The sequence below is a fragment of the Thamnophis elegans genome, chromosome 1, assembly GCF_009769535.1.
Source record: "Thamnophis elegans isolate rThaEle1 chromosome 1, rThaEle1.pri, whole genome shotgun sequence".
NCBI lineage: Eukaryota > Metazoa > Chordata > Lepidosauria > Squamata > Colubridae > Thamnophis > Thamnophis elegans.
The window spans coordinates 74,960,164-74,973,185 of NC_045541.1; the positions used below are offsets into that span (position 1 = coordinate 74,960,164).

Consider the following 13,022-nt stretch of genomic DNA (forward strand, 5'->3'; position numbering starts at 1 on the left):
GGCATGGCCAAGGTAGTTGATCTTATTGTTAATAATTGGAATTGTGCCTGTGAGAAGGTAATTTGGTTGTTTAGTATCCTGCACCATAAAATTTTTTGTCATCAGCATTTTATTTTTGATTTTATGTTAGATAGGTCAGTAGAGGACATAATTATTAATCTCATCTACTTGGTCAGCATAACAGGGGCACAGGTTCTCCCCATTGGACATGTAAAAAACTTTCCTTAAAGATAAGTGGAAGCTATGGTATAAAGTAAACAGATGTAAAGGGAATCCTTGGCTTATGTCCATTTGTCCGGTAATTGTTCAAATTACTGAAAAAATGGATATATGATTGGTCTGTGAAATTCTGGCCCCATGTGATCACACGAACACTATCAGGGTGTCCACCTCATTGCCATGATTGAGATGTGATGATGTTCATTTGTCACCTTTTCTGTTGGCTTTCCACAAGAAAACTCAATGAAGAAGCTAGTAGGGAAGGCTGCAAGTTGCTCTTCTTCCCCCCACCTCCACCCCATGCACAGTTGTCACTGACCCTCCCAGACTTTCCCTAGCCACCTGTAGCTCAAGTGTGGCATGGGCAAACCCCGGTCAGTTTCTTCCCCAGCCTCCCTTGGCTGCATGTGACCTGAACTCTTAGGCCTTCCCTGCCTTCAGGTCATGGCATCTGCATGCACTTTCCCTGGGATTTCTGCCTTTCCCCACAATGATCTTGGAATTACAACAGCTATCTCATTCATAGTGAACCATTGGTTTGCTTAACTACCATTGTGTTAGCTTAATGAACATGGTGATTCACTTAATGACTGCTGCAAAAAAATGTAAAATCAGTCATATGAGTGACTCAATTTACAGTTTCCTGAGTTATGGCTCTGATGGGCAGGCTCCACCACAATTGTAACTCAAAGACTTTCTATACAATTAACAGTTTAATGAGATTTTTGGAAGCCTAATTTTTTGTTCCTCAACAGTGCAAGGTGAATTCTAACAGAGATTGAGGATAGGCCTACTTTCATTCTAAGATAGGTAGCAGGAGTACCATAAGGAAGGCTCAGAATCTTCTTTAGAACTAAGCGGGCACAAAGCTGCATTAGGGGAACAGAAGAGGGCATTGGTCAATTCATGTCTAATTTCTAATCACTTGTTCTAATCACAAATTAGGGTGTTTGGTTTTTAAGTTGAAAAGCTAGAAAAAGATCTTTATCTTTAGAAAATAGCCTCCTAAAATAGAAGTGCAGTTTCTGTCAACCAGAGTTACATGGAAAAGGCCATTAGGATACTGCTCCCTTTGCTTCCTAGGCCAAGCTTCCTAGAAAAGAGGCAGATTACTGTATTTACAGCATTTACTTTGGTCAGAGAAGGTGCACTTACAGAGAACAATTTTTAACCCTGTCATTCAGAGCCTGCTGATAATCTATCAAGAATACAGATTGAAGGACAATATATTCTGGCTACAATGGGGATATTTTGGCACATTTTAAAGAGACGCTGGTATCCCCCCTCCTCAAGAAACAATAGTTAGATCCACTGTTTGGGGAATTTTTGTCTCGTCTCTTGTTTTCCCTTTTTAGGGAAGGTGGTTGAGAAGGTGGTGTTGCAATTTCAGAGGATCCTGGATGGAATGGATTATCTATGCCCTTTTCAGTAGGCCTAGATATGGGACAAAAATAGCATTGGTCACAATTTATGGATGATCTTTGACAGGAGGATAAAGATGGTGCATCCATTCTTGTTCTTCTTGATCTTTTAGTGGCTTTCAGTACCCTCAACCATAGTATCCTTTGGGGCCAATTTAAGGAGTTGGGGGGTGAGTGGCATAATTTTATGCTGGTTCACTTCCTTCCTCCAAGGCTGATCCTAATCAGTGTTGATAGGGACAGAAATTTGTAAATGGTATTTATTTTCTGAATCAATTCTACTGTAATTTTAGACATTGTTTTGAGACATAAGGGGTCATGATGGCTAAGCTGTTACGCTGAGGTTGTCCGTTGGAAAGCTGACAGCCTAGGTTCGAACTATCCTTGTCCCAGCTCATGCCCATCTAGCAATTCTAAAGCATGCAAATGCAAGTAGATAAATAAATAACAACTTCAGTGGGAAGGTAACAGTGTCCTGTGTTTCACCTCAAGCTCTGTTCTGCGATGTGATGTCATGCTGGCCACATGACTGCAGAAACATCTTCGGACAATGCTAGCTCCCTCAGTTAAGAAACAGAAATAAGCATTGCCCCCTAGAGTCAGCTATGAATAGGGAAAACCTTTACCTTTTTTTTGAGACATAAATTTCACTGGGGAATAACTTTTAGCAAAAGAGAAAGGGGGAATATAACTCTTTATTTTCTTACATTTTTCAGTACGTGCTGATCACAATGCTCTTCTGAATGTCTGAGATGGAAATTGGAAGCACTATTTTACATCAGTTCTGCTGTAACAAAATCATAAAATCATAGGGTTGAGAGGGACTTGAGGGCTCTTTTATGTCAATCCTCTGCATGGTGCAGGACACCTCATTTACCCAAAAGAAATGGTTGTACAATCTGAGGAGTAGGATGTTCCACTGCTTAATAGCTCTCACAGGGTATTCATTCTTGTTTCAGATTTGGATTTTTCACTATAAAATTTTCACCCAAATGATCTTGTATTATATTCAAGTGCTGTGGAGTATAAATCCACAATCTCACCCCTGAGATATCCATTCATGTATTGGAGGGCTGCTGTTAAGTTTCCTCTTAGCCTTTTCTTTAGACTTAATATGCCAATTTCCTTCCATTGCTCTTCGGAGGATTTAGCCTCCAAGGCCCTTCCCATCTTTGTCTCTCTTATCTGTATTCTTTCCAGTTCCTCAGTGACCTTTCTGAATTGTGTCCAGAGCTCACCACAGTATTCCAGATGTAATCTGACCAATGCAGCATAGACTGGTAGTGTCACTTTCTGTGATTTTGATACTCCGCTCTATTGATGCAGCCAAAAAATGCATTGGCTCTTTTGGTAGCTGCAGCACATTGCTGGCTCATTTTCAAATCTGTGGTGTACTAAGATATCCATATTGTTTCACAAGTAATACTGCTAAACTAGTTACTGCTTATCTTGTAAACTGTGTGTCTGTTTTCTCCTATCTAAGTCCAAAATCTCTCATTTTTCACCTCTGAACATTTTGTTGGACATTTGTTGTTTAATCTTCAAGTATATCAGATTCTTTTGAATTTTGAGCCTGTCTTCTGGAGTGTTAACAGTCCCCTTTAAGTTGTATCATCTGCATATTTTATGAGTGTGTCTTCTGTTCTCTTATGCAAGTGATTTATAAATAAGTTGAAGAGTATTGTGCCTGGACAAAACCATGAGTTATCCCACTGAACATCACATTCTTTGTGGATATGGACCCAGTAAGGACATGTGTTGGAGTGTTAACAGTCCCCTTTAAGTTGTATCATCTGCATATTTTATGAGTGTGTCTTCTGTTCTCTTATGCAAGTGATTTATAAATAAGTTGAAGAGTATTGTGCCTGGACAAAACCATGAGTTATCCCACTGAACATCACATTCTTTGTGGATATGGACCCAGTAAGGACATGTGTTGGTTATGGTTACTCAGCTAATTGTAAATCTATGTGTTAAGTCAGATCATCTATCCACATTGTTATGGCTTATCAAGAAGGTTACTGTGTTATACTTTATTAAATACCTTATTGAAGAAAGTTCAGTACATCCAAAATATTCTCTTGACCTAGTCACATTGTTAAAGAAAACACTAAGATTTTGTGCCATAATTTGTTTTTAACGAATCCATGCTGCTTCCGCCAATCAAAATCACACTGTTTCTAAGTGCTTGCAAATCACTGCTTGATTATTGTCCAGCTGATGGCGCAGGGGGGTCCAGAAGTGGGAGTTCAATCCTTTTTTGCCCAAGAGACTAGTCAGAATTGAAGCCATGCCTCGAGCTTCCCCTGCTTTTTTACATTTACATTTTATTAAGACTTATAGGCCGCCCTTCTCCCTGAGGGGACTCAGGGCGGCTTACAATCACAAGGGAAGGGTGTGCAGTAACCAGAGACAAACAATAAGTGACCAAAAATAAAATGGTAAACCACAACATGCATTCAACAGTCAACACTCGGGCGGGTAAATTGGAAACCTATCCCCAGGCCTGCTGGGAGAGCCAGGTCTTGAGGGCTGTGCGGAAGGTCTGGATGGTGGTGAGGGTACAAATCTCAACAGGGAGATCGTTCCACAGGGTCGGAGCTGCAACAGAAAAGGCTCTCCTCCGTGTAGTTGCCAGTCGACATTGACTGGCGGATGGAATCCGGAGGAGGCCCAGCCTGTGCGATCTAATCGGTCGGAGGGAGGTAATCGGCAGAAGGCGGTCTCTCAAGTATCCAGATCCACTACCATGGAGTGCTTTAAAGGTGGTCATCAGTACCCTGAAGCGCACCCGGAGACCGACAGGTAGCCAGTGCAGCTCGCGGAGGATGGGTGTAATGTGGGCGAACCGGAGTGCGCCCACTATCACTCGCGCAGCTGCATTCTGGACTAACTGCAGTCGCCAGATGCTCTTCAAGGGCAACCCCATGTAGAGCCCATTGCAGTATTCCAGCCTAGAGATCACAAGGGCTCGAGTGACTGTTGCGAGAGCCTCCCGGTTCAGGTAGGGCCGTAACTGACGGACCAGGCGAACCTGGGCAAATGCCCCCCTGGTCACAGCCGACAGCTGATGGTCGAGAGTCAGCTGTGAATCCAGGAGGACTCCTAAGTTACGGACCCTGTCTGAGGGGTATAAAATTTGACCCCCCAGCCTGAGTGTTGGAATGTCGGCCAAATTATTGGGAGGGAAGCACAACAGCCACTCGGTCTTGTCCGGGTTGAGTACCAGTTTGTTAGCGCTCATCCAGCTCTTAACGGCCTCAAGGCCCTGGCTCATCACGTCCACCGCTTCATTGAGTTGGCACGGGGCGGACAGATACAATTGTGTATCGTCCGCGTATTGGTGGTATTTTATCCCGTGCCTCCGAATGATCTCGCCCAGCGGTTTCATGTATATGTTAAATAGTAGGGGGGATAAGACCGAACCCTGCGGCACCCCATATGTTAGGGGCCTCAGGGACGATCTCTGCCCCCCGACCAACACCGACTGCGACCTGTCCGAGAGGTAAGAGGAGAACCACTGCAAAACAGTGCCTCCCACCCCCACCTCCCGCAGTCGTCGCAGAAGGATACCATGGTCGATGGTATCGAAAGCCGCTGAGAGGTCAAGGAGAACCAGGATGGACGCATGGCCTCCATCTCTGGCCCTCCAGAGATCATCGGTCAATGCGACCAAAGCAGTTTCTGTGCTGTAACCAGGTCTGAAGCCGGACTGGAAGGGGTCAAGATAACTAGCTTCCTCCAAGGCCCGTTGAAGCTGGAAGGCCACCACCTTCTCAACAACCTTCCCGATAAAGGGGAGGTTGGAGACAGGACGATAGTTGTTTAAAATGGCTGGATCCAAGGATGGTTTCTTCAGGAGGGGTCTCACCACCGCCGTTTTAAGTGCGGCGGGGAAGTGCCCCTCCCGAAGGGAGGCGGTCATGACCGCCTGGATCCAGCCATGTGTCACCTCCCTGCTGTTGGCAACCAGCCAGGAGGGACACGGGTCCAGAATACAGGTGGAGGCACTTACAGCTCGAATGGCCTTGTCCACATCCCCGGAGGCAACATCCTGGAACTCAACCCAGAGATGGTTTGCCAAGTAATCCCCCTGTGTCTCGGCTGGATCTACTGCGGTGGAGTCCAAGTCCGACCGAAACCGAGCAACTTTGTCCGCCAAGAACTGGGCATAGTCCTCAGCCCTACCCTGCAAGGGGTCTCCCACATCCCTCTTATTAAGGAGGGAGCGGGTGATCCTAAACAGGGCGGCTGGGCGTGACTCGGCGGACGCAACCAAGGCGGAGATATGCGTTCTTTTGGCAGCTCTTAGTGCCCGGATGTAATCCTTGGTGCAGGTGGTCAGAAGTGCTCGGTTCGCCTCGGACTTATCGGACCTCCACAGGTGCTCTAGGCGTCTCCTCCGGCGCTTCTTCTCCCGGAGTTCCTCGGTAAACCAAGGAGGTCTCCGGGATCCACTGGCCCGGAGGGGCCGTAGTGGCGCAATCCGGTCAAGAGACTCCGATGCTGCCGAATGCCAGGCGGCAACCAGAGCCTCCGCCGAACTGTGGGCGAGAGCGTCAGGAATTACCCCAAGCTCCGTCTGGAACCTCAAAGGGTCCATAAGTCGCCTGGGGCGGAACCACCTGGTCGGTTCCTCCTCCCTACGGTGGGGGTTTGGCCTCCGGAAGTCAAGCCTCAGTAGGCAGTGGTCTGACCACGACAGGGGTATGGTCTCATTACCCCTCAGACCAAGATCACACATCCACTGCTCCGAGAGGAATACGAGGTCGAGCATGTGACCTGCTGTATGGGTTGGGCCCCGAATTACCTGGGTCAAGCCCATGGCTGCATGGAAGCCATGAACTCCTGCGCCCCATCAGAGCGTTCACCGAGCGATGGCAAGTTAAAGTCCCCCAGAACTATAAGCCTGGGGAGCTCAACTGCCAGCTCGGCTACTGACTCGAGGAGCGAGGGGAGGGATGCTGCAACGCAGTTGGGAGGCAGGTACGTTAGCAGCAAACCCACTTGACCCTTGAGGTCCAACTTTATCAGCAGGGACTCACACCCGACAAACTCCGGAGCAGGGACCCTACGAGGTAACAGAGACTCCCGGATAACAATAGCCACACCGCCACCCCTTCCCTGGGCTCTCGGCTGATGAAGCACCTGAAATCCCTCTGGGCACATCTCTACAAGGGGGACTCCTCCTTCTGTGCCCAGCCAGGTTTCAGTAATACATGTCAGGTCTGCCCTCTCGTCAACAATTAAGTCCCGGACGAGAGGAGCCTTGTGAATAACAGACCTGGCATTTAGCAACAGCAGCCTGAGACCAGGGTCCTGGCTACTCGCGCCATCTGGTCTTGGAGTGGGACTCATAGGGCTGGAAGGAGGGATCTCTGTAATGTAGCGAACCCTCCTTCCCCGGTAATGGCTAGCCCTAAAGTCCCCGCCATATCTGCCCCTCCCTGTCATGACCGCAATGCTCCAACCCACTCCCGTGGCCATGGTCCCCCCAACCACCCCGGTACCCCCCACCTTCCCCAGCAGGTCCTCCGAATCAAGCATACTCAAACACTCACACAACCAGTCCCCACATAATTATTAAAATACACAAATACAACAGTAATAGCAATAAAAGTGGGTCACACACACACTCACATACAATCCCATATACTCAGCATACCTATTTAAAAAATTAAGGTTTAGAGGTAGAGAAAGGAAGAGGGGAAAGGGAAGAGAAGGGGATTTGTTAAGAAAGGAGAAAGAAAGGAAAAAGTTATAAAATGCACGAAAGTTCTATTAAAATTGCGAGTTCCGGGGGAGGTCAAATAGTTCTCCACAGATGGCTTCACAGTCAGCAATAATGATGTTAGAACTGAGACAATAGTAATGTTAAGAACGAAGGCTAAGCCACTGGGAAAAGCAGGGAGAAGGGGAGGGCGTCTGTGAGAGTTGTGATGATGGCAGTCACAGTCAGTCCCATAAATTGGGCAGTCTCTACAGGCACCCAACCCCAATCCACGTCCTCTAAAGTAATGTCGGTTTGTTTGTCGGTTTGAGGAGGAAACCGGAAGTTCAGCCAGCTGGGCACTGTAAGTTAAAAGATGCTGCGGGGATTCAATGAGGATGCCCAATGCCGCCATCATCTGTCCACCCGCAGTCTCAATGGTAGCCCAGCCCAAGGGTCTTCTTTCTGGGGGTAAAACCACCCCAGGGAGTTCCCAAAATCTCACCGTCAGAGGCAGGCAAAGCAAAAAGGTGAAACAGGCACTAAAATGGCCAGGGAACGCTGCTACTGTTCTCAGAATAAAGCCTGCCTCCTCGGTATCAAACGGCCAAAGTAGTACCAAAATCACCAGAGCCTCCGAAACTACTGGAATCGCCACGGTCTGCACAGCACAGGAGCGGTCTCTCCAAGACCTCGTCTTTGCCGTCCTCGCCACTCGTAGATAGGGCAGAGAGATGGAATAGGCGACAAAGCCTCCGAGGAGCGCCGTCGCTGTTATCCGGCTGAAATTCTTTCCCTCGTTGTCAAACAGCCGGAACAGCCGGAAAAGCTGGAAAAACACAGAAACCGCCAGAGTCGCTGGAGCCGGCGTCGTCCAGGGTCGTCCCAGAGTGGCAACCCCTACCTCTGGCTGGTCTTCCTGGGTCTCCAGAGTCTTAAGCATCCCGGGCAAACCTTCTTTCTCCAGTTTAGAATTGCTGCCGGAGGTTTTTTTAGGCATTTTCGTCGGAGAAGCTCACGACGAGAAAAGCCACGCAGCCATCTTGGTTCTCGCACATGCGCACTCCAATTCTGACTCAGTCTTGCCCAAGAGTTAGTATTTTAGTTTTAGTGTTATTTTCCTTTAAATTACGTTTTTCTCTGTTGCTTTGACTGATGGATGGTGGGGGACTTGGCTCATAAGTTCTTTTTCACCATATTTGGTTTGTGTCTGAGACAATTAGAACACGGGGCCTGTTGGAGCCTTTTACCGGAGGTTTCTTACTAAGGTGCTGCTGGCTGCGCCGGCTATCGGGACTTTACTGTGATGTCCTTTTACATTTTCCCATTGTGGTCACCTATTTGTGAGCTCCCTCAGAGGCTCTGACTTTCCTCTGACTCTCAGAGACAATAGCAGGCTGCCAGCGATGCGACAGGCAAGGGGGAGTGCGATCAGAGCGCTGGTACTTCTGCAGATCTTGTGGCGGAGCTGCATGGCCGATCCAGAGCTCTCGGGATTGTTTTCTCCTCACCGGGAACACCAGACTTGGTTTCATGGCTTTCCACATGAGCATAGAACCTCATGGTGGTGCCCATTTTGGGGGGGGGAACCTCATGATGGTGGCCATTTTGGGGAGAACCACATGGTGGTGGCCATTTTGTTGGTGGCCATGAGGTGGTGGCTATTTTGGGAAGTCCTCTGCTGAGTCACAAGGGTGGTGCACCTTTTTCAGCCACGAGGCTCATTGCGATTGCTGGTATCTGTGGAGAAGATTGCAGATTGAGCAGCAGTCGCAGGGCCTGGTTCTAATGTGTTTGTTTTTTCCACATTTACGATGGCTGATTCCCCTGGGGAATGCCCTTCTGGAGTGGTGCAGAAGGAAAAGGATCATGCTGCTCCTTCCAAAAGCTCCAGGAAGAGGAGGGTCTCCTCATCAGATCCTCCAATCCTGCAAAGCAATCTACCTCCAAGCAGGGAGGTAAAGGGGTTGGGAAGAAGTCCAAGCAGGGAGGTGGAGATAAGGCCCCCTTGCCTTCTGAATGATCCCCCCTCTTTCCCACTCTCTCCCTCTCCTCCCTCAAGGCTCTCTGGGTCCCCAAGGGCCAGCTCTATTTCACTATCCCTTTCGGAGGTGGAGGACATGGATGATGAGTGTCAACCATTTGCTTGCCTGGATGCTGCCCCCATATCGGTCACAAGCATAAGCTGGCGCCCAGGCCTGGGCCTAGCAATTCTGTGGGTGAATTTGATGACCTACCTGATAATATCCAATCTCTTATTCATCGAGCCATTGCGCATTGCGAATGCCCTTCAGGGTCATTCCTCTGGCCAGGCAAATGTGAATAGCAATAGCAATAGCAGTTAGACTTATATACCGCTTCATAGGGGTTTCAGCCCTCTCTAAGCGGTTTACAGAGTCAGCATATCGCTCCCTCCTTGAGGTTCCGATCCAGGAAGATGAGGAACAAAAGGAGACTAAACTCTCTGATGACGAAGGTTTGGCACCTGATTTGTTACCTCCTAGTTTGTTTTGTTATTATCCCTCGGGTACCATGGACCAATGAGTTCCTGCCCTAGGGACTGCCGCTTTGGTATGTCCCACTTCTGGACCCTCCTGCGCCATCAGCTGGAGAAGAAATGTTGGTCCTACCTGAGCGTGGCGCAGGACAGTCCAGATTCCCCCCCCTTGTTTGATGTGTTAGGTCTGTGTCCCCAGAGCTATTTATGCTGAGGGCAGGGCCTGTTCTTGTGTTTCCCTACTTGGAGCTGCGCCTTGTCGGAATTGGAAGTCAGCAGGGAAAACTGGAGGTGTGGCTCAGTCTCTTGGGCAAATAAGGATTGAACTCCCATTTCTGGACCCTCCTGTGCCACGCTGAGAAGAACGTTGAGGTAGGACCAACGTTCCTTTTTTCCAAGATTTTACCAGGTATTATGTATCAGATTGATTAGTTTGTACTTTCCTGTGTCTATCGTTTCCCTTTTTTAAATGTTAGAGGAGTGTTGATTCTACTTCAAGCATCTGGCACTTCTGTATTTAAGCTTTCAGTCAATGATTCTGAGATAGCTCCCACTAGTTGCTTTAACACCCTGAAATGTAATCCATCTCATTCAAGAGAATGTGATTTGTTTAGAACAACTAAGTGTTTTCTCACCAGTTCCTTATCTCTTTTGATCTTCATTTCTCTTCTCCCCATAGTATCAATTATACTGTTGTACTGTTTTTTGTCTTTTGTGAAAAGACAGATGCAAGATAGGAATTAAGGCTTTCAGCTTTCTCTCTGATTTTCACAAATGAAAATGTTGCAATTTTGACTTCTTCTCCAAACAATGGGTCATCAGTTTCCTTGACTTTTTTCCTGTTTCAGACCAATCCCCAAAACCCTTCTTTGTTATTTTCAGCATTTAGAACAAGACTTTGTTCATGCTAATCCTTCGCCTTCCTGACCACATCCTTGCAGATTCAGATTATTTCCTTATATTTTCTTTTTGTTAATTTGATTGATTTTCCTCCTGCAACATTTTATTCTGTGACTGGAAAAGAAATATTTAGTGCACAAATGGGTATTTTTCAATGAGGAATAGAATTCTGGTTAAAAGTTTACCTGGAACAAAAGCTGTCTTTAGAACTATCAGATATTAGCTTATGTCATCATTAATCCTGTGTTTACAACAATATGAAATGTCAATCCACAATCATCACTCTGTACTATCCTTCCTGCTGAGCACTGTCCTTGCCTGAGCTAAATTCCATAGATAGGATGGCAATACAACTCCCAATTCTAAGTTGCTTGGGGATTTCAATCTGCCACCCAATTACACATGAGTCCAGGACAGAATTCATTGCCTTCATTGCAACCACGGGCCTACCCCTAATCATTGATGGCCTGATGCTTACTGGAGGCCACACACTAGATCTGGTTTTGTTTCAGGGCAACTGAAGTATGATCTGGAGGACATTAAAATTATTTTGTTACTATGGACAGATCAGTGTTTGGTTGTCTGTTGCCTCACTGGTGCCACTCCTCCCTGTAGGAATACAGGTCTTGTTTGATTGGTCCACACAGGTTATTGATGGATCTAGGCTTGGGTTTTACCTGAGGATCTGGTGGGGGGTTCTCATGAGGTCTAGTCACTGCTTGGAATGGGTGGATGGGTCGAACCCTGGGTTATATTGCTCCTATGTGGCCTCTTCTTGTGTGCTAATCCCAATATGCCCTTTCATTTATTGAGCAGTTCTGGAGATGTAGTGCTTGAAAAGATGACTGAAGCACCGTTGGAGGAAGACTCATTGTGAGTCTGACCAAATATGGGTGAAAGCCTGTATTAGGGATTATCTTGTGGTAGTAAGGATGGCAAAACATAAATATTTATCTGCCCTTCTTGCATCTTCTGATAACTGTCCAGCAGCTCTGTTTTGGGTGTTCTGGTTCCTATTGGATAGGTAAACTCCTCAGAATATCTGTTGGGTCTCTGTGGGGATTATTTAGGCTATTTGGAAGATCAAACCACTCGGATCCACTCTGCATTCGATTTAAACTGGGCAGTTAGGCTGAGATGCCTTGGCACATCTGGTGTGATCTGGGATGAGTTTGAGGGACTGCTTATCTCCCATAGTATCTGCCGGACCAAAACAAAGTGGCAGGGTTGATGCATTCTAGGTTCCTTTAATTAATGCAATCTGTTGGGACTCCAGAAGTGCACCTTCTGTGTTGCATTGCTTGCACTCTGGCACAAGGTTTCTCCAAAATCATCCCACCCTGTTTCAAAGGGACCTGAAGATCTGCCCTTTGATAGGGATGAGTAGAGCCTCCTTTTAACTTAGATTGCTTTCATTTGTTTCCACTCAGATTGGTATTCTGTCATCTCTATCCTTTTTTCTTCTTCTTTTTATGTTTCTCATGCTTTAAATCATTTGTAAACTCCCTAGAGTGCTGGAAGTCAGGCAGCACATAAATTCAATAAATAATAATTTGTGGATTATATAGTGATGCAGGAGTCCACTCTTAAAAGTGTAAACTGTATCATTTAGCATCCTACTGTTATAACATCTATGTGATAATTTTTATTATACAGTAACTTCAAGTACAAATATATAATTTAACATGAGTCTTGTGATATTTACATTTAATGTCTGTCTATTTAGTATCATTGCATTGTTTTTAACAGATATCTGTAGTGGGAAGGAACTATTTCAATCATCATTGGAACCAGTTTGATGTATTAATCATAATCATTGGAAGTGTAGATGTTGTAATTATCAATATCGTTAACTCAGTTAGCCCAACGTATGCTATTATTTATGTTATCAGAATATTACGGTTTCTTCGTGTTGTAAGAGTTCTGCGTCTCTTTAAGGTAAACATAATGATGTTATTGTTGAAAAATTGAGGTTTTTGTTTGTTTCAGACTAAATCCATTTAGTCCATTGTTTATTTATGCTTATTGACTGTAAGCTTTGGATTGTTTCACTGTTCAATTAAATTAAATTCATTTAAAGTGTTCTCTGCTAATTTGGGAGCGCAGACCAAACACTTATGGAGTCCATAAGTTGGAAAGGCTCGATGTACTACCAGATCTTATTCACAGAACATGAAGAGACACTGAATATGCTTCTCAACTATCTCTGTCTTTCGCTTTATTATAAACTTCATGAAAACAGTCCCCATAAAAAGATAGTATCATCTGTTCATAT

General features: G+C 46.0%; 1 protein-coding gene across 1 annotated transcript in view; it reads left to right on the forward strand.

The window, feature by feature from the left end:
• The window catches only part of LOC116505435 (sodium/hydrogen exchanger 10-like), a 104,101-nt gene that overhangs the window by 64,161 nt on the left and 26,918 nt on the right, over positions 1-13,022 (forward strand). The window contains exon 18 of the mRNA XM_032212670.1: positions 12,497-12,685. Within this exon, the coding sequence (XP_032068561.1) occupies positions 12,497-12,685 (189 nt within the window). The remainder of the gene's footprint in view (positions 1-12,496; positions 12,686-13,022) is intronic.